The 21,893-nt window shown below is 48.1% G+C and overlaps 1 protein-coding gene and 1 non-coding gene across 7 annotated transcripts in view; one reads left to right on the forward strand and one right to left on the reverse strand.

Moving 5' to 3' along the window:
- The window catches only part of PBX4 (PBX homeobox 4), a 57,733-nt gene that overhangs the window by 12,069 nt on the left and 23,771 nt on the right, over positions 1-21,893 (forward strand). For 5 of the 6 annotated variants that reach the window (XR_011567441.1, XM_019963766.2, XM_019963769.2 and 2 more), the window contains exon 2: positions 9,712-9,785. Coding sequence is in view for 5 of the 6 variants with exons in the window: in XM_019963766.2 (XP_019819325.2) it covers positions 9,712-9,785 (74 nt within the window). In the remaining variant the exon portion in view is untranslated. Of the gene's footprint in view, positions 1-2,688; positions 2,754-9,711; positions 9,786-21,893 lie in introns of all 6 variants that reach the window. The other variant, XM_070792436.1, reaches the window with a different exon arrangement.
- LOC139184329 (U6 spliceosomal RNA) lies at positions 1,131-1,237 on the reverse strand. The gene has a single exon (XR_011567906.1). It is a non-coding gene; the product is annotated as a U6 spliceosomal RNA (small nuclear RNA).

Genomic DNA, 21,893 nt, shown 5'->3' on the forward strand with positions numbered 1-21,893 from the left:
ACAGTCCTCTCTCCTTATACAGTGACCACTATATAGAAGTGCCTCATGTCTGTCCTGTAAATATTGAATAAGTGGGGTTGGAGGGTGGTAAAGCTGAATGCTTCATTTTCTGGCATGGTTCTATGTGATAATAGTTTTGTTGCAGGTTGGTTTTAAAAGGATATTCACAGATTTGTTTTTTAATTTAGTTTATCCTCAGAAGTTTCTTTATTTAAAGGATTTATCATTTCTCATTCATTGGAACTTTACTTCTTCATAAATATTAACATTTTGTTTTGTTTTAATGCAGATACTTGGTTGGGCAGAACATGTCCTGTGCTCGCTAGAGGTGCCAACACAGACCTTGTTCTTCTGCCTGCAGTCCCCATTCAGCGCCTTGCTATCTGGCCAGTTATCTGTTGCTATGTAACAAGTTACCACAAAACTGATGGCTTAAAACGACATACCTTTGTGATCTCAGTTTCCATGGGCAGGAATCTGGGCACATATGAGCTGGGTCGTCTGCTCAGGGTCTCACAAGGCATCAGGCAAGGTGTTAGCTGGTCTGTGTTCCTATCTGAAGCTCTGGGTCCTCTTCCAGTCTCATAGGGTTGTTGTCAGAACTGTTCCTTGCAGTTATAGGATGGACGTTCTTATTTTCTTGCCAGCTGTCAGATGGGGTCTGCTCTCAACTCTAAGAGACTCCCTAGAGTTCCGCGTTACGGCCCTCTCACAACATAGCAGCTGGCTTCAGGGACGGCAGGTTGCATCCCCCAGTCTACTAAACTGGAGTCATAACATAATGTAACATAACCGCAGGCAAGACTATATCATCGCCGTTGCTGCCCTGCAAGTCACAGAATCTGCCCAAACTCAAGGAGAGAAGATCCCACTCAGTGGGGGTCACCTCAGGGTGTGTCCATCGCAGAAAATAATCCATCCTTTCTGGTGACGCCGTGAACTCCCTGGTCTGTCATACTTTATGAGATCATTAATGGTTTGCTGTCAGCTGATCACCTCTAGGCCAGGAACATGCTGGAAGATGAGACATTTGTATAAGGTGAGACTGTTCATAATAAACCACAAAAAACATTCTGTGAAATCACTTTGTGTTCATTCAAAGGTGCCTTTATACTGTATCTTTTTTTTAAAAAAATATGGAATGCTTCATGAATTTGCGTGTCATCCTTGCACAGGGGCCATGCTAATCTTCTCTGTATCGTTCCAATTTTAGTCCATGTGCTGCCGAAGCGAGCACTGTACTGTATCTTAAGTAAGATGTTTTATAAGCAGGAAACTGACCTGGGAATACACTTCCCTAGAATCCCCTTTGAGAAGCAAAGCAGCCAACTTTATTCTCTTTCCTCTTCCCTTGGATATTTAGAATTACATCACAGAGGATAACAAGCTCTAACCAGAGTCCATTTTTGTGATGATAATAACTGCTTCTATGGAAGGAAACCATTTTGGCATAATATCCTATGTGATCAACCACTGTACACTGTGTAAGAAAGACTAACATTTGCGTTCAGCTTTACAGAACGCCAAATCTCATCGCCCATTAACCTTCTCATATTTGGCTTCAGAGATGTGTATCTTAGTTCTGCACCCCAACCCTAACCTTTTGAAAGGCATCCCGCAGGGGCACGTGGTGAATTTGGAAAGCATTTGAAAATGAGGGCATGCTCCCTTGGATCAACATTATAGTGAGTTGTGCAGATGTTTGACCTTTCTCATGGTGTTAATCACATTTGGCTTCCATGATGAAGTTACTGGTTTTCAGGTACATTATGTGTCCTTGGCAGCATCTTTTAATAAGGGATGCTTGGATGACAGCATTATAGGTGTCATAATGCTTTTAAACATTTAAAGCAGCAGTAAATATTAAAATAATAGCTTTTTGTTGTTATTCAGTCGCTCAGTCGTGTCCAACTCTTTGTGATACCATTTACTTCAGCATGCCAGGCTTCTCTATCCTTTACTATCTCCCGGGGCTTGCTCAAACTCATGTCCATTGAGTAGGAGGTGATGCCATCCAGCCATCTCATCCTCTGTTGTCCCCTTCTCCTGCCTTCAGTCTTTCCCAGCATCAGGGTCTTTTCCAATGAGTAGACTCTTCGCATCAGGTGGCTAAAGTATTGGAGCTTCAGCTTCAACATCAGTCCTTCCAATGAATATTCAGGATTGAGTTCCCTTAGGATTGACTGGTTTGATCTTGTAGTCCAAGGGATTCTCAAGAGTCTTCTCCAACACCACAGTTCAAAAGCATCAATTCTTTGGTGCACAGCCTTCTTTAAGGTCCAACTCTCACATCCATACATGACCACTGGAAAAACCATAGCTTTGACTATATGGACATTTGTCAGCAAAGTAATGTCTCTGCTTTTTAATATGCTGCCTAGATTTGTCGTAGTTTTTCTTCCAAGGAGCAAGCATCTTTTAATTCCATGGCTGCAGTCACAATCTGCAGTGATTTTGCAGCCCCAAAAATAAAGTCTGTCACTGTTTCCCCATCTATTTGCCATAAAGTGATGGGACTGGATGCCATGATCTTAGTTTTCTGAATGTTGTTTTCAGCCAGCTTTTTCATTCTCCTCTTTCACCTTCATCAAGAGGCCCTTTAGTTCCTCTTTGCTTTCTGCCATAAGGGTGGTATCATCTGCATATCTGAAGTTATTGATATTTCTCCCATCTGCTTCTCCTCTTCAGATTGGCAATCTTGATTCCAGCTTGTGGCTCATCCAGCTGGGCATTTCGCATGATGTACTCTACACGTAAGTTAAATAATCAGGGTGACAATATACAGGCTTGATGTACTCCTTTCCCAATTTTAAGCCAGTCTTTTGTTCCATGTCTGGTTCTAACCATTGCTTCTTGACCTGCATCCAGGTTTCACAGGAGGCAAGTAAGGTGGTCTGGTATTTCCACCTCTTAAGGAATTTTCCAGTTTTTTGTGACCCACACAGTCAAAAGCTTTAGTGTAGTCAATGAAGCAGAAGTAAATGTTTTTCTAGAATTCTGTTTCTTTTTCTATGATCCAATGAATGTTGGCAATTTGATCTCTGGTTCCTCTGCCTTTTCTAAATCCAGCTTGTACATCTGGAATTTCTCAGTTCATGTACTGTTGAAGCCTAGCTACAAACAATCAAATTTGTATGCTGACTTCTCACATATATATACACCCTGGAGATTACTGTTATCCTCACTGTCTCTCTTGTGTTGCCAAATCCCCTCCCTAGACTGGCTTTTGGGCATATAAACATGTGCTAGTGTCTCCCGTCTTTAAAAACACGCAAAGAAACAAAAACCTCCCTTGACTCTCCCTGTCTTTGACCTGTGCCTGGGATTTGGGTGGGTGTTATTTTGTTTTTTTGGCTGTGCTGGGTCTTCATTGCCTCTCATGAGCTCTCCATTGTGGCATGCCAGCTTTTCTCTAGTTGCAGTGCGTGGGGGATCTCTAGTTGTGGGGCACAGGCTCTAGAGCACATCGGCCCGGTGGTTGCTATGTGCTTTTCCCGAGGCATGTGAGATCTGGATCAAACCCAGATCTGGATCTGCATTGCAAGACAGATTCTTAACCACTGGACCACCAGGGAAATCCCTAGGATTTGTTTTTAATCAGGTATAATAAGATGAAAGACAGAGACAACTTCAAAAGAAGAGTTTATCACTTAAAATTCCTGAGAGAAGGCAGTCCACGCCGCGCAGGGCTACATGGGGAAGTGCCATATGGGCAGACGTGAGGAGAAAGCATGGCCTGGAGCCTTTATTATGATTTGCACGAAGCGGCGCTAGTGGTAAAGAACCCACCTGTCAATGCAGGAGACATAAGAGACATAGGTTCGCTCCCTGGGTCAGGAAGATCCTCTGGAGGAAGAAATGGCAACCCACTTCAGTATCCTTGCCTGGAGAATCTCATGGACAGAGGAGCCTGACAGGCTACAGTCCATAGGGTCACAAAGAGTCGGACATGACGGAAGCGGCTTAGCGTGCACGTGTGAGAAGGAAGCAGTGAGGCTGGGTAGACAACCGAGCAAATTTGGGACTGGATAGTTTCAATAATTTCAGCAGTTTCTCTCTCCTCATCTGGTACCTGGCACCTGGGGTGATTTAGGGCTAGGGGCATCTTGACTGGTGCTGAGAGTTAAAGCAGTAGTTAAGAGTATGGGCCTTGGATTTGAGTTTGCATATGAAAGACACACTCTCAGACAAGTATGTGTGGATTTAGCTAGCTCTGGGAAAGTCCGTCTCTCCCTGCCCCAGGATGTCAAAGTCAAAGCATCATAAAAGACAGAACATGCCGCAGCTAAGACCGGTGCAGCCAAATGAATGAAGGAATGAATAAATTTTTAAAAAATAAATAAGAAAAATTCTCCCCTCCAGTATATAAAAAAATGTACACCCTTTCTTTTAGCACTTGCTGCATTTCTTTGCTGCTTTTTGTGATGATGTCAGAGTTTGTGGTTGCTACTTCCACTTCCTCTCCCACCTCCACCCACCCTCTCCCAGCCTTCTCCTCCCTCTGCTGAGTCAGTGACCAATGACCTCCATGTTGCTAAATCCAACGTCTCCTCTCCTGCTTCACCTCTCAGAGGCATTTCTCACAGAATACGCTTCTGTCTTTGAAACTGTTCTTGGTTCCTCCCACCTGGCAGTTTGGGCCCCAGTCTCCTCTGCAGGACTTTCTCATCTGTTTGGCCTCTCCAAGAGCAGATGGCTGAGCCTGGGGCCTGGGTCCCTCTATCTACATCCTCCCGTGGTGAGTCCCTCAAGTCTTGTGACTTAAAAGTGCCATCTCTATGCCCAGGGCTCCGTCTTTATATTGCAGGAAGGCAGGGTGGACCCCTTCCAGGGCCAGAGAGTGGGCTCTTGTCTAATACTAGGAAATGAATTGTCCAAGAGGATACATGAGCTGACAGAACAAGAGACTCTATTGGGAAGGGGTGCCTGGGCGGAGAGAAGGAGGGTCAGGGAACCCAGGAGGACTGCTCTGCCACGTGGCTCACAGTCTCAGGTTTTATGGTGATGGGGTTAGTTTCCAGATTGTCTCTGGCCAATCATTGTGACTCAGGGTCCATCCTGGTGGTGCACGCATCACTCAGCCAAGGTGGATTCCAGCGGGGAGGATTCTGGGAGGTTGGTAGGACATGCTACGTCTCCTGTTGACCTTTTGCATATTCTTCCCGTTGGTGGTGGCTTGTTAGTTCCATATTTCTTACCAGGACCTCCTGTTATAAAATAACACATAAATGGTTACTATGGCGCCTGGCCAGGGTGGGCAGTTCCAGTCAGTGTTTCTCCTAACATTTATGTTGTTTATCTCCAGCCTTGAGTCCATGCCTGTGTGCGATCTGCCTACCTGATTCCTCCTCTTGGGAAGCTTATAGGGATCTCAGGTATAACCTGATCAAAACACAGCCCTCCTTTCCAGACCCTCCCCAAAACGTGCTCAACGCTCAAACCCCCAAAGCCCTCCAGTCTCAACGGCTTCTTAGATATGACCCCTGAAGCACACGCAGCAAAAGAAAAAGAGATAAATTTGATTTCATCAAAATGAAAAACTTTTGTGCCTCAAAAGGACACTATAAAGTCCAAAGACAGCTTATAGAATAGGAGAAAAAAGTTTGCAAATCATATTAGCATCTAGTATCCAGAATATATGAGGAAGTCTTACAACTCAACAATAAAAAAGAACCTAATTTAAAAAGGAACAAAGGGGACTTCCCTGATGGTCCAGTGATTAAGAATCCACCTCGAAATACAGGGAACTAGAGTCTGATCCCTGGTCAGGGAACTAAGATCCCTCTTGCCACAGAGCTACTAAGGCCTCACCCTGCAGCTACTGAGCCTATGCACTCTGGAGCCGGCAGGCCACAACAAAAGGCGGAGTCATTGGAGACCCCAAGTGCTGCAACTAAGATCCAATGCAGTCAAGTAAGTAAAGGATTTGAATAGACATTTTTCTAAAGAACAGCCTGCTGTACACCTGGAAGTACGCAATATTGTAAACCAACGATTTGTGTTGTTGTTGTTGTTTAGTCACTAAGCTGTGCCCGATTCTTTTGTGACCCCATGGACTGTGGCCCACCAGACTCCTCTGTCCATGGGATTTCCCAGGCAAGAATACTGGAGTGGGTTGCCATTTCCTTCTCCAGGGGATCTTCCCAACCCAGGTATGGAATCCATGGTCTCCTGCATTGGCAGGCAAGTTCTTTACCACTGAGCCAGCTGGGAAACCCATAAATCAATTATCCTCCAGTAAATGTTAAAAATAAAAAGACCAAATACACCAGAAAAAAAGAAGAAGAAGAAGGCTGATAGGCCTTCCCTGGTGGCATGGTGGATAAGAATCCACTTTCCAATGCAGGGGACCCAGGTTTGATCCCTGGTCCAGGAAGATTTCACAAGCCTTGGAGCAACTATGCCCGCGTGCCACAACTTCTGAGTCGGCTCTCTGGAGCCCGAGAGCCGCAGCTACTGAGCCCCAGTGCCACTGCTGCTGGAGCCTGTGGGCCTAGAGCCACGCACCGCAGCCAGGGGAGCCCACACGCCTAGAACCCGTGCTCCTCCAGAGAGGCCAGCACAATGAGAAGCCTGCTCAGCGCAACTAGGGAAAGCCTGCACTCAGCAGTGAAGACCCAGTACAACCGAAAAAGAGTGACTGATAAATACTTGGAAAGATGTACAGCGTCATTAGCCATTAGACAAATGCAAATCCAAACCGCAGTGAGATACCACCTCACACCCACAGGGGTGGCTATAATTTTTTTTTTTTTTTTAAGTAACAAGTGTTGAGGATGTGGAGAAATTGAATCCCTCTTAAGTTGCTGATAGGAAGGGAAAATGGTGCAGCCACTTTGCAAAAGTTTGCCATTTCCTTAAAAAGTTAAACGGTAGAGTTACTATATGATCCAACCATTCTCCCTAGGTAAGTGGTCACACAAAAACTTACACATGCATGTTCATAGCAGCATTGTTAATAATAATCAAAAGGTGGAAATAACCCAAATGTCCATCAACTGATGAATAGATGAACAAAATATAATCTAACAATGGAGTACTGCTGCGGCTGCTAAGTCGCCTCAGTCGTGTCCGACTCTGTGCGACCCCACAGATGGCAGCCCACCAGGCTCCCCCGTCCCTGGGATTCTCCAGGCAAGAACACTGGAGTGGGTTGCCATTTCCTTCTCCAATGCATGAAAGTGAAAAGGGAAAGTGAAGTCGCTCAGTCGTGTCCGACTCTTAGCGACCCCATGGACTGCAGCTCACCAGGCTCCTCCATCCATGGGATTTTCCAGGCAAGAGTACTGGAGTGGGGTGCCGTTGCCTTCTCCGAATAGAGTATTAGTTGCCCGTAAAAAGGAAGGAAGCACTGATACACAGCATCTTGGATGAACTTTGAAAACGTGCTCTATGTCACCAAAGACCACATGCTATATGACTTCCTTTTATATGAAATGTCCAGACAAATCTGTGAAAGCAGATCAGGAGTTGCTGAGCGGGAGGAGGCGGAAATGTGGAATGACTAGTAATGAGAACAGGATTTCTCCCTGGGGCGATGAAAGTGTCCTGGAATTAGGTAGTGGTGAGAATTGCCTGTCATGAATTAGCTACAAGTCACTGAATTATATATACCCTTAAGGGTAAACGTTATGATGTGTGAATTATATCTCAAAAAAATCAGCACTAATAAAAGTGCAATACATATCACATGAAACCACCCTGTAAAATCCTCCGTCGCTTCCTGTGTTTGTTTTCTATTGCCAGCTGTGACAAAGGAACACATTGTAGCTTACAAAGCACAAATTTATGATCTTCCGTTTCTGTGGGTTCCAAGTCCAACGTGGCTCTTGTTGGGCTAAAATCAAGGTGTTAGCAGGGGATTCCTCCTGGAGGCTCTGGAGCAGTGGCCACTTCCTGGCCTTTGCCACCTGCGTTCCGTGGCTCACAGTCCCTCCGTCTTCAAAGCCCACAACACAGTGTCTCTGACTCTATGTCATTGCCTCTCTTTCACTGACCACAGTTGGGAGAGTTTGTCCACTTTAAAGAACACATGATTAGATGTAAATCAGCTATGTGTGTGTGTGTGTGTGTGTGTTCAGTCGCGTCCAACTCTTTGCGACCCCATAGACTTGTAGCCCTCCAGGCTCCTCTGTCCATGGGATTTTCCAGGCAAGAATACTGGAGTGGGTTGCCATTTCTACTGTACTTCAATTTGAAGAAAAAAAAAAGGACACATGAATTAGATTGTGCCCATTTGTGTAATCCAAGTTAATCCTTCCACTTCAAAGTCGTTAACATCAATCTTCTTGAGAGTTCTTTTCTTGTAAGTGGTTCTGAGATCACCATACCGACATCTTTGGGGGCCATTCCTCCGCCAGCCACAGTTTCCATCACAAGGTGAGCAAAAGCCAGAGTCCTTGCCCTGACTTACAAGACTCTCCGGTCAGGCCCGCCTGCCTCTCTAACTTAGCCATACGGCTGTCTCCCTCTCCCCTTACCCGACAGCGTCCTGGTCTCTTTACACACTCTTTACTGTTTCTGGCTGTGCTGTGTCTTTGTCGCCGCACGCAGGCTGTCTCCAGTTACGCAGAGCCGGGGCCACTCTCTGGCTGTAGTGCTTGGGCCTCTCGTTGCAGGGTCTTCTCTTGGGGGGCACAAGCTCCCGGGCCTGTAGGCTTCAGTAGTTGCTGCACGTGGGCTCCAGAGCGCAGGGTCAGTAGCTGTGGTTCCATGAGGCACGAGGGGGCTTCCTGAACCAGGGATGGAACCGGTGTCCCCAGCATTGTAAGGCAGATTCTTACACTGGACCACCAGGGGAACCCCACGCCTGGGGCCTTGGCACTGGCTGTTTCCTCTGCCTAAACATTTACTCTTTGGCCCTCTTCCCACCTGACTTCTCCTTGTCACTCTGATCTCGGCTTTGATGTCACCTTAGAGACATGCAAACTCCAATAAGCCTTCTAGTCACTCTAGTTTAAGTCACCAGAAAGCACCTGCCCCTGCTGATGGGGTATGTTTGTTCGTGTGGCGTCTCATCATCTCCATCCTAATTGCTCGGGACCTCATCGGTGTCTGTGTGACACTGGAATCATGTGTGGCACCTAGAAGCTGCTCAGTTGCTGCTTTTCAGTCACTGAGTCGTGTCTGACGCTGTGTGACCCCATGGACTGCAGCACGCCAGGCTCCCCTATCCCTCGCCATCTCCCGGAGTTTGCCCAAGTTCATGTCCGTTGAGTCAGTGATGCCATCCAACCATCTCATCCTCTGTCACCCTCTTCTTCTCCCCCTGCCTTCAATCTTTCCCAGCATCAGGGTCTTTTCCAATGAGTTGGCTGTTTGCATCAGGTGGCCAAAGTATTGGAGCTTCAGCTTCAGCATCAGTCCTGCTAAATTAACATTGCAGGACCCTAGGATAGTTCCGTTGGGGTTTTACTTATGCCCTGAAAGGCATAAATAAATAGGGCAACATGTGAACAGCTTTCAAATTACTGGACTTTGAAATTTCATATTTGTGTTATTTGAATTTGCAGTGTTTAAGGAGAAATGTCTTAAATATTTTAATATTACTGTTTGGATTTGGTACAAATTGCATTTATTTGAAACACTACAGTTCTGTCCTTTCATAGGAAATTTCAGCAGAACTGGCAGGCTCGATATGGAGGATCTTTACTCTCGTGCCCAGAATGACTCTTCACCTTCTCACACACGCCTCTGTCCCCTCTCTTTCAGAAAGCACGCTCTGAATTGCCATCGGATGAAGCCTGCGCTCTTCAGCGTGCTCTGTGAGATCAAGGAAAAGACAGGTAGGCCATTGAGAAGGCCCTTCCCGTGTGGATCCAGACCCACAGCCACTTCGTACCTCTGGTCCCGGCTCAGTCCTAACACGCATCCTGAGCCATCTTGCTCGTCACATCCCTCTCTGGCAGCAGTGGTTCAGATGATTCACTTCTGACTTGTCACAGCCCCACTTTCTGGTGTATTACCCTCATTTATTTCATAGTTTGTAACCGGAGAAGTACTGTTGCCAGCAAGTAACAAGCAGCTGCATTCTGTGTATAAGATGTCAGAGGCATTGTGGCATTCCGTTGTTTTACAAAAGGATCTACCATGACAGAATTCGGAAAATAGAATAATTGTGTTTTGGTTGTTTTAAGCATCCAAAGTAAGCCCCATGGAAGTTTCTGCCATTGGAAGTTCTTTTGTTTAAAAAAAAAATCTTTTTATTTTGAACTAATTTAGACTTGCAGAAAGTTGAAAAACTAGTACAGAACATTCTCATATACCCTTCTCCCAGCTTCTTCTAGTGGCAACACCCTCAAAACCGTTGTTGTTCAGTCACTAATTCGTGTCCGACTCTGCGATCTCATGGGCTGCAGCACGCCAGGCTTCCCTGTCCTTCACTATCTCCCAGAGTTTGCTCAAACTCATGTCCATTGGGTCGGTGATGCCATCTAACCACCTTATCCTCTGTCACCTCTCCCACCTCCTGCCTTCCATTTTTCCCAGCATCAGGGTCTTTTCCAGTAAGTCAGTTCTTCACATCAGGTGGCCAAAGTATTGGAGCTTAAGCTTCAGCATCAGTCCTTCCAATTCAGGCTTGATTTCCTTCAGGATTGCCTGGTTTGATTTCCTTTTTATCCAAGGGACTCTCAAGTCTTTTCTAGCACCACAGTTTGAAGGCATCAATTCTTTGGTGATCAGCCTTTTTTATTGTCCAGCTTTCACATCCGTACATGACTAGTGGAAAAACCATAACTTTGAGCAGGCCTTTGTCAGCAAAGTAATGTCTCCGCTTTTTATATGTGTCTAGGTTTGTCATAGCTTTTCTGCCAAGAAGTAAGCGTCTTTTAATTTCATGGCTGCAATCACCGTCCACAGTAATTTTGGAGCCCAAAAAAACAAAGTCTGTCACTGTTTCCATTGTGCAGTGATTAAAACCAGGAAACTGACGTTGGTACAATGCTCTGTAACTGAGCAACAGGCCCTATTTGAATGTCCCTGGGTTTGGTCCTAAATGCCCTTTTTCTGCTTCAGGATCCACGTTGCATGTAGTCATCGAGTCTCCTCAGTTACCACCCATCTGTGAAGTTTTCTCCCTCGTTGTTCCTCATTCATGACGTTCATACTTGTGCTGAGGACCGCTCAGTCATTTTATAGAGAGTCCTTCAGTTGTGTGTCCGTTGCTTCTGCATAATTAGACTGAGGTTGTGCGTCTTTGGCAGAAATCATGTCTGAGGTATGTGCTGTCAATAAATCCTACCACTGATAGTTCTGGCCTTGATCACTTGGTAAAGGTTAGTAACAGTTTGAAGGTTGGTTGGTTTGTTTGTTTTAACTTTTGATTGCACTGGGTCTTCGTTGTTGCTCACAGGCCTTTAATTGCAGCAAACAGGGGCTGCTCTTCTTTGCACGGGCTTCTCGTTGTGGGGGCTTCTCTGGTTGCAGAGCACAGGCTCTAGGCACGTGAGCTTCCGAAGCTGCAGCTCACAGGCTCAGCAGTCACGGCTCGTGGGCTCTGGAACATGGGCTCCGTAATTCTGGCACACAGGTTTAGTTGCTCCACGGCATGTGGAATCTTCCCAAATCAGGGATCGAACCTGTGTCCCCTGGGCTGGCAGGGGGATTCTTATCCACTGGCCCACCAGGGAAGTCCCCTAAAGATAGTTTATAAGAGAAGCCAGCAAATATGGTGAAGATATCTTTAAAACTAAAGTCCTCAATAGAAGGGTTGTCACTTGATTAGAGTGAGTTGGTCTCTTGAGAGCAGTTATTTGAACATTGCATGTCACTTTAGAGCACAGCTCTTCAGTAAGACTGGGGCTTGTAGAAAGTACATATGTGGTACAAAAGTATGTTTCTTTTTCTATTTGTTAATTCAGTTATTTCGGGGTCCTCGTTGCTTTATGTGCGCTTCCCTTGTTGCGGAGCACAGGCTCTAGGCGTGCATGGGTTCCCGCAGTTGCAGCTGGCGGGCCCAGAGCATGCAGGCTCCGTAGTGATGGTGCAGGGTTAGTTGCCCTCCGGCCTGTGGGATCTTTCCAGACTGGGGATTGAACCCATGTATCCTGCATTGGTGGGTGGTTTCCTATCCACCAGGGAAGTTCAAGATTGGTGCAAGATTGATGTATACTTGACATGGACAGTGGCAGAGGGCAGTGACATGGCCTGAATTCCTTTTTGCTTCTGGTTCCATCACCTTGGCACGTGACTGAAAATGCTCCTGTCCCTAGTCCTTCCCTGTGAAGTGGGGACAGTGATAACACTTAGCTCATGATGACTGAAGACTGTGTGAGTTCGTAGATGTAAGGTTATGGGTGCAGTGCTGGCCTCCAATAGTTATCTGATGACTGAAAGAGAAATTCAATTTTAAACCTATTTAAGTTTCACCCAAATGCTGTAAGGACATAATATTCTTTTTTTCCTCCCACAGTTTGAATATTTTTTATTGTGATAAAATATACATAACATAGAATTTACCCCTTCAACCACTTCTAAGTGTACAGTTTAGTGGTATTCAGTACATGCACATCGTTGTACAGCCATCACCACATCCACCTCCACACATTTTCATCTTCCTAAACTGAGACTTTTCGTAAGAACTAGCCTGTGGTATGAGTGTGTGTGCTAAGTTGCTTCAATCCTTGCTGACTCTTTGCAGCCCTATGGACTGTGGCCCGCCAGGCTCCTCTGTCCATGGGATTCTCCAGGCAAGAATACTGGAGTGGGTTGCCTGCCCTCCTCCAGGGGATCTTCCTGACGTAGGGATCAACCCCATATCTTTTACATCTCCTGCATTGGCAGGTAGGTTCTTTACCACTAGCGCTACCTGGGAAGCCCAGCTTGTGGTGTATTTCTTTTTTAATTATTTTACTTTCCATGCACTCTGTAACCCAGAAACTTACATTCCATTTGGTTTACAAAGCCACTATAGTTTGAGTGGTCTGCGTTTGTTCTGATAAGCTTGTTTATGCGTGTTTAACTTTTTATTTGGAAACAATCACAGATTTACATAAATGTTCCAAGAATAGCACAAATTTTCTCTCTGCACTGTTGGAGGGTAAGTTGCTGCCGCGATGCCTCATGACCCCTGCACACTTGAGCACATTTCCAATGAACAGGGCACCGTCTCCTGTTTACCCACAGAACAACCATCATGGTCAGAAGAGGAACACTGATACGTCACCCACCAAGGAACCCTCAGATCTTGTTCAGGCTCTGCCAGTTGTCCCAGTGATGTCTTTTAGAGAAAAGGACAAAAAGAGTCAAGGCCTCATGTTGCCTTTAGTTGTCACATCTCTTTGGTCTTGTTGCATCTGTGATAAGACCCCTGTGTTTCCTTGACTCTCATGACCTTGAGCATCTTGAAGATCGCAGGCGAGCCCTCTTCCTTTGGGCTTACATGGTGTTTCCCCATGATGAGACTTCTACTACACATCCTCAAAAGGAAGCCATGCCTCTTGTCACGCAAAGACTGGTCAGTGGTGCCCACAGTGGCTGTCCCCTCTTGGTGACTAACTCTGATAACTCAAGTAAGGTGGTGTCTGCCAGAGTTCTCCTTTTTAAAGTCGCTCCTTTTCCCTTTGTAATAAGTATTCTGTCGGAGGTACTCTAAGACTACTCCTTATTAAATTTCCCATTTATTCATCTTTGGGTTTTGTATCGCTATTGATTCATGGAGTATTATTTAACACAGTGAGTTACTATTATCTCTTCTCTTTCTCTCTCTCTGTTTTTGGCCATGAGGTACAGCTCGCAGAATCTTAGTTCCCCAACCGAGGGTGGAACCCATGCGCCCTACCGTGGAAGCATGGAGCCCTAACCACTGGACCACCAGGAAACGCGCTCACTTCAGTGTCTTTAATCGCAGCTCAGCACCACAGGGTTCACTCTCTCTCTCTCTCTGGATTGGTCACCCACCTCTCTGACAGTCAGAACCCTGCGCCCGCCACCCTTGCTGCTTTACTCGTTTAATCAGTCACCCCTCCCGTCTCGTGTGTATCCCTCCTCCTCCCCACGTGGATCCCTTTTCACCACCTCAGCCCCTGACCCGGATCCCCGCCCCACTCCTGCCAGCTGCCCTCCTCACCTTCCTCAGCCTCCAACGGCCGGAGCCAGGTCGCCCTGCCCTGTGGACAGGCCTTTGCCCGACAGGCCTATAATGCCCCACCCCTGAGCTCCTGCTCAGGTGCTTCTCACAGGTGTCTGAACGTCTAGTGGTCTGTCTTCTCTGTTCCTTATTCATGTATGTTTTTACTTGTGTTCCTTATTTCTATTATGGGGTGCAGACATTATGGCTTCCAGTAAACAAAGGTTGGGCTTTTGGGGGGTTTATAAACAAGTTTGCTCTCAACGCCTCACAGCACCTCCCTCCAGAACTCTGTGTGAACCAGATAAGCAGCATTCCTGAAACTGAAAAGCAGCACAACCCAGGAGTCCCGTGGGCTGGAAGACACTGCCCTCGGGACACGTGGTGTGTGTCCAGCGCCTGGAGCTCCTGGCAGTCACGTGCTCCTTAGCACCACGTGGACTGTGTGATGTCGATCACCTTCCTCAAAATCGTGCAGCGTTGGTGCCTCTCTCTGAAGCATGCTGTCGCCCAGCCAGCCCCCACCTGCCCCTGGAGGGGAGAAACAGCCCTCTGGGGGCTCCCCACAGCCCCCAGCAGTTGGCCCTGTCGTCAGAGCGCCTCGGCTGTGTGGATCCTTGAGGTTTTTATTAACAACTTAGCTATGCAAATAATAACCAATCGTTAAAAGTCGTTTCATCAGCTGTCATCTCAAGAAGCTGTGGCTCTTGACAAGCTTTTCCCGTCAGCGAGATGCTGGGACTGATCAGAAAACTGCTTCCAGAGTGCCGCGGCTGCGCTGTCTGGGCGTATCTGCTTTTGCTTCATCTGATTCTGTATGTACGGACGTGACGACAGCCATTGGTCAGCTTCCAACTCAGCAATTTCAGGAGAAAAAGAACAGCTCGACACTTACTGCCATCAGGACTGGCTGAGGTGTCCATTTTAGCCCACGCCGTTGCCCTGGCCCATCCTCCCAGGCTGTAGGGGTCACACTCAGGACTTCTGACCCCACCCAGCCTGAGTCCCAAGGCAGCTGTGGGGCCCAGAGTATAGGCCACGTGTCAGATCTGGGCTTTTTTTTTTTTTTTCCAGAAAATCATGCTTCCTTTCCACTGATTGACTCAAACATCAAGGTGCCTGGTACATTTAGGGGCACAGCATCAGGATGGAGCAGCACCACTCAGCCTTGAAAAACACAAGCCATCACGACTGCCGAGAGCTGCCTAAACGTCAGGCTCAGTGTGGCCAGGCGTCTTTTCATATTAGTAGGAAGCGCAGTCATGGGAGTACTGTGTGTCCAACACGCGGGCCGCCGGCCTTCCCGTCTCAGGGCGGACCACAAAGGAAAGAAGCGAGATCTCAGTTCTGCCTGAGCTTTCCCCAACGCCCTGACCAGGAATGACTGAGTCCTGGCCCAGAGAAAACTGCTGGCGGTCCTGACCCTGCACTGGGGTCCTGGGGGCCTCTGCCCAGTGAGCAGTCCTGGGGGTTGGGCCTCCTGGGGCGCTCACAGCAGGAGATGGCACATCAGCTGCTGCTTTTTTTTTTAAAGGTTGATTTTATTTTTTGGCTGTGGTGGGTCTTCGTTGCCGCCCAGGGGCTTTCTCTAGTTGCAGAGAGCAGGGGCTGCTCTGCATCGCGATGCACAGGCTTCTCATCATAGAGGCTTCCCTTGTTGCAGAGCGCAGGCTCTGTGATTGTTTCACAGCACGTGGGTTCTTCCTGGACCAGGGTGGATCAAACCAGTGTCTCTTGCATTGCAAGGCAGAGTTTTAACCACTGGACCACCAGAGCAGCCCCACATCGGCTTTTTTATTTAACCCAAATTTGCCTCTGGCTAATGTCTGCGACAAGTGTTTAGGATAAGAACTAAAACCAAACCTGCACAGAGGATTTAAAGGCCCGTACCCAGGTGGCTCAGTGATAAAATAATCTGCCTGCCAATGCAGGAAACACTAGATTGATCTCTGGCTCTGGAACATGCCCGGGAGGAGGAAATGGCAACCCACTCCAGCATTCTTGCCTGGAAATCCCATGGACAGAGCCTGGCCAGCTACAGTCCATAAGATCGCAGAGAGTCAGACACGACTGAGCACAAACTCGAGGCACTGATGGGGTGTGGGCCACAGCAAGGCAGCTCCGCGAGTTTCAGCATCATTGCCCCAACCTTCCAGTGGCCCCAGGCAGACGTTTACTTTACTCCTATTTTGAAGGTGAGCATAGCGGAGTCCAGAGAGAGGGTTGCACCCCAGTAACCCATAGCCAGGCCCCGTGCTGCCCCTCCACACGCTGTTCTGGCTCAGGGAGGGAACCCTGCACCCACAGGCCCCAGGCACTGCCTCCATGTCTGCTGCTCTCGTTGGCTCCACGGCGGCTCCTGGCCTCTGGCATCTGTCTCCTCCCGTGAGTGCAGGGTCTCTGACTGGCCGTGTCCTAGGTCTCTGGCATCTGTCTCCTCCCGTGAGTGCAGGGTCTCTGACTGGCCGTGTCCTAGGTCTCTGGCATCTGTCTCCTCCCGTGAGTGCAGGGTCTCTGACTGGCCGTGTCCTAGGTCTCTGGCATCTGTCTCCTCCCGTGAGTGCAGGGTCTCTGACTGGCCGTGTCCTAGGTCTCTGGCATCTGTCTCCTCCCGTGAGTGCAGGGTCTCTGACTGGCCGTGTCCTAGGTCTCTGGCATCTGTCTCCTCCCGTGAGTGCAGGGTCTCTGACTGGCCGTGTCCTAGGTCTCTGGTATCTGTCTCCTCCCGTGAGTGCAGGGTCTCTGACTGGCCGTGTCCGAGGTCTCTGGCATCTGTCTCCTCCCGTGAGTGCAGGGTCTCTGACTGGCCGTGTCCTAGGTCTCTGGCATCTGTCTCCTCCCGTGAGTGCAGGGTCTCTGACTGGCCGTGTCCTAGGTCTCTGGCATCTGTCTCCTCCCGTGAGTGCAGGGTCTCTGACTGGCCGTGTCCTAGGTCTCTGGCATCTGTCTCCTCCCGTGAGTGCAGGGTCTCTGACTGGCCGTGTCCTAGGTCTCTGGCATCTGTCTCCTCCCGTGAGTGCAGGGTCTCTGACTGGCCGTGTCCTAGGTCTCTGGCATCTGTCTCCTCCCGTGAGTGCAGGGTCTCTGACTGGCCGTGTCCTAGGTCTCTGGCATCTGTCTCCTCCCGTGAGTGCAGGGTCTCTGACTGGCCGTGTCCTAGGTCTCTGGCATCTGTCTCCTCCCGTGAGTGCAGGGTCTCTGACTGGCCGTGTCCTAGGTCTCTGGCATCTGTCTCCTCCCGTGAGTGCAGGGTCTCTGACTGGCCGTGTCCTAGGTCTCTGGTATCTGTCTCCTCCCGTGAGTGCAGGGTCTCTGACTGGCCGTGTCCTAGGTCTCTGGCATCTGTCTCCTCCCGTGAGTGCAGGGTCTCTGACTGGCCATGTCCTAGGTCTCTGGCATCTGTCTCCTCCCGTGAGTGCAGGGTCTCGACTGGCCGTGTCCTAGGTTTTTGCCATCTGTCTCCTCCCGTGAGTGCAGGGTCTCTGACTGGCCGTGTCCTAGGTCTCTGGCATCTGTCTCCTCCCGTGAGTGCAGGGTCTCTGACTGGCCGTGTCCTAGGTCTCTGGCATCTGTCTCCTCCCGTGAGTGCAGGGTCTCTGACTGGCCGTGTCCTAGGTCTCTGGCATCTGTCTCCTCCCATGAGTGCAGGGTCTCTGGCCGTGTGCTAGGACTGCCCTGGTACCCGAAACACAGTGTACACAGCTTGTATTTTTGTTGAATTAAGAGCAGTTTCTGGTGACTGATACCTATTAAGTGAAATCCTTTTACCTTGTACATCTCATGGGATTCAGGAAGATTGGGTTAGGGTTAGCGCTCCTGAGGAGAACTAATAAACCCTTTTTGGAGATCTTTGAAGTTAGCTGGGAGGACCCAGCACTGGCCCAGTCCTCTTCCTGAAACCCTTGGGGCTGTGTGCAGGACAGGACTCTGAGGTGTTTGGGTTTCAGGTGTGTGGTGCTGACAAGGACTGAAGCAGAGCCTGTGTGAAGTGCCTGAGCCTCGGAGCAGGAACAGCCACACACTCTGGTGTGGGTCAGGCTGTACCTGCAAACTAGCTCGAGTGCCAGCTTGTGTAAAAAGCTTTGGCTCTTGGAGCGCCTGGAAGAGCTGCCAGGCATCCCAGGCAATCCGCACAGAGTGCCCTGCCCTGTCTCCTCCAAGCCTGCCTGTCCCCTGTGCTGGCCTGGAGCACACCTCTGTGCTTCACTTCGTCTCTGAGGAGCGAGACGTCCCAGCTCTGCCAGCCTTGCTCTGGAGCCGAGGAGCACCGGCAGCTGCTGTCAGCAGAGTGGGTGTAAACACCACGCAAAGGACGACCCTTCTCACTGCTGCTCCCTGGGCCTGGGTGGGAGCTCTCAGGCATAGTCATCCAGCATTTTTTTGATTTTGTTTTTTTACTTATGTTTCCCTTCCTCCTCAGCCACTCAGAGCTGTTGCAATTGTAACATCGTGATCGGTAGTTTCAGCCTTCTGGTTGGGTCTGTCCCAAAGACTGCCCTTTGGGCAAGTGTGTGACTTCTTTCGGAATCCGGGCCCCTTCTGTGATCGGCGGGACCTGAGGAGTAGTTCACTGTGGCTGCGCAGGGAGCAGATCTCCTAGAGCTGGGGGTTATTTTTCAGGTTGCTTGGAGTATCCTTTCTTGGCCCCACAGTCTCAGGGTGACTCGTGAATTGAGCCTCCAGTTCTGACCAGCCTATCATAGCTCCTCTGCAGCCATAGACTGTTCATCTATGAACGGTTCATCCCCCAGGGACAATTTACATTTGAATTGACTAAAATCAAAATAAGGCGTTCTTCAGCCACACTAGCCACATCTCCAGTGCTCAGCAGCCACATGCCTGGTGGTTCACATATCAGACAGTACAGATGTAGAACATTCCATCACTGGGGAAATTCTACTGGACAGACAGATGGATTCGTATAGACAAATACACAAATCAAGAATTAAAAAAAAAACCTCTAATGTCCATGATGATGACCAGAGAAACAAAATATGGTCCATCTGTTCGATGGACTGCTGTTCAGCCATGAAAAGAAATGAAGTTTTCTGACACAAACGACAACATTGATGAACCTTGAAAACTTAATTCTAACAACAAGGCCCTACTGTATAGTATAGGGAGCTTTATTTAATATCTTGCAATAACCTATAATGGAAAATAACCTGAGAAATATATATATTATACATATAACATATATAGTACGTTAATAGGATATATATGTTTCTATATTATATAAATAATGTATATATAACAGAATCACTTTGCTGTTTACCTGAAACATTGTAAATCAACTATAGTTCAATTAAAAAAGAAAAAACCTCTATGCTGAGGGAAAGAAGCCAGACGAAAATGTCCACATAGCATGTGGCTCCATTTATGTGAACTGTCCAGAAGAGGCGGAAGGAGATGGTTACTAGTTACCAGCGGCTGGGTGGGAGGCTGGGGAGTGACTGCTGATGGGCCCGGGGTCTCTCTGAGGTGGTGAAAAATTAGGCAATGGTTGTACAACCTGGTGAAAGTGCTGGAAAACCAGTTAGTTAGTCACTGGGAATGGGTGGATTGTATGTCACCTGAATTATTTATCAATAAAGCTTTTATACAAACCACTCAAGATTGATGGATTTTAGTCAGGGGCCCACAGCTTAAGGACTTAGTACACAGATTCTTATAAAGCATCACTTTCTTGCAGTGTCTGTACCTCTCTTGCAGTTTCTTCTTAGGGCTTAACCATTCGCTGAAATTATCCTGCGGGTTTGTCTCTGGTGTGTCTCCTGATCCCCTTCCTGGAACGCCGGCCCACGAATGCACAGACGTGCCTGCAGCGTATCCCAGCCCAGTTACGGGCTTGGCCCACAGTCAATATCGGTAAACCTGGTCATGGTGTGAAAGTGACTAACCTTTCTTGACAGAGAATGCTCCTTTTTATGGTCAACCCTCTCCAGTGTTCTTGCCTGGAGAATCCCAGGGACAGAGGAGCCTAGTGGGCTGCCATCTATGGGGTTGCACAGAGTCAGACACGACTGAAGCGACTTGGCAGCAGCAGCAGCAGAACCTGCTTGACAGCAGTCCCTGGGCCAATCCCTCAGACAGCAGTCCCTGGGCCAATCCCAGGGAGTTAGGTCCAGGGCGGGCCTGAAAATCTGATTTCCAGCCTGGGAATGGGTTGGACATGGTTGTGCGTGTTGCTGGGCTGTCACTCCCTGTGCAGGACTCGGCAAAGTAAAGGTCACACCTTGGGTAGACCAATTTCAGAAGCTTCTAGATATCGTTCTGCTGAAATTAGAGCATTTCTTGGGATAAGAAATAAGTTTGTTTAAGGTAGACAGAAGCCATCCATAAGTGCTGTTTTTCTTGGCTGTTTCTCTTAAATGTTCTCCAAGCCTCACAGGAGAGCGTGGACTAGTTTTCTAGACATGTTACTTGGCTGCATTTTCTATGACAACACTTCTCTGTCTTGTCCTTTTGCCCTGTTGCCACAAGAAGACAAAGCTAAAGCAAACTCCATGCCGTTTTTACTGAACATCAGCAGTTCAGTAGTTTATGACAGAATCACAGGCCTTTAATTAACAACTGCAAGCGTGTATTGAAATGAAAACGACTTGCATATTTGGTTGAGATTTCAGCGCTTAGGTTGTGATGTATTTTAACTAAGGATTCATTAGAACTGATGGGAATTTTCATAGTGTTATACCCCTTCAGTCTGATGAATATCTAACGTTCATGTCAGCTGTGATTTCAGAAACTGATGAGTGTTTGCTAAAGGAATATCCTTTGATTTTTTGCTTTTTTTGGCCTCACCACTCGTCTTGTGAAATCTTAATTCCTGATAAGGGCCCTTGGCAGTAAAAGCGCAGAGACCTAACCAATGGACCACCAGGGCACTCCCTAAAGAAATATTCTTTGGGAAGTCCTATGGGAAAGATGGGAAAGAATCTGCCTTCAGTGTGGTAGACCCAGGTTCGATCCCTGGGTTGGAAAGATCCCCTGGAGAAGAGAATGGCAACCCACTCCAGTATTCTTGCCTGGAAAGTCCCATGGTCAGAGGATCCTGGCAGGCTACAGTCCTTGGGGTCACAAAGAGTTGGACACAACTGAGCGGTGAACACTTTCAGTTTCATGGGACTGAGAAAGTCTAGTGATTTGAAACAAGGCTGCAGGGACTGCCCTGGTGATCCACTGGCTAAGACTCGTCAGGGGACCTGGGTTCAATCCCTGGTCGGGGAACTAGATCCCCCATGCTACAACTAAAATACCCCTCATGCCTCTCAACTAAAGATCCTGCATGCTGCTCTAAGACCTGTGCAGCCAAAGAAATAACATACAAAAATTTTTTTTTAATCAAACAAGGCTTCATCTAGAATCTTGCTTAAAGAACTGACCTGGGAAACATTGCCTCAAAGGTAAATGCAGACAGTTCTCAACACCAGCAGGCTGTGTTCCAAGTTATCCCCAGGAAGCAAGAATCTAAAGGCCCCTTGGCAGTGCGGGTGGCCAGCTGGTCCGAATGCCATTGCTCAGCACCGACCCCACCTGGAAGCCAGTTTGGAGGTGAGGTAGAGGATGAGAGGGGAGTTGTCAGTGGCATCAATGACTCCCTGGGTGACTCCAGCCACACAGGGATGCCCTTCAGCCTGTAAGTAGGTGACGTCTCCCATCTTTACTTTGCCTGTCTGTCCCATTCCAGGTTCTGGTCCCATCCACTTGACTGGCACCTACAGGACACTGTCTGACTTGAGGTAGTGCCTCAAAAGGGTCCCCAGTACATCCAAGTGTGTGTGCATGTGTGCACACGCACGCTTTAGGGAGATGCCCCTTATCAGGT

This window comes from Bos indicus, chromosome 7, assembly GCF_029378745.1.
Source record: "Bos indicus isolate NIAB-ARS_2022 breed Sahiwal x Tharparkar chromosome 7, NIAB-ARS_B.indTharparkar_mat_pri_1.0, whole genome shotgun sequence".
NCBI lineage: Eukaryota > Metazoa > Chordata > Mammalia > Artiodactyla > Bovidae > Bos > Bos indicus.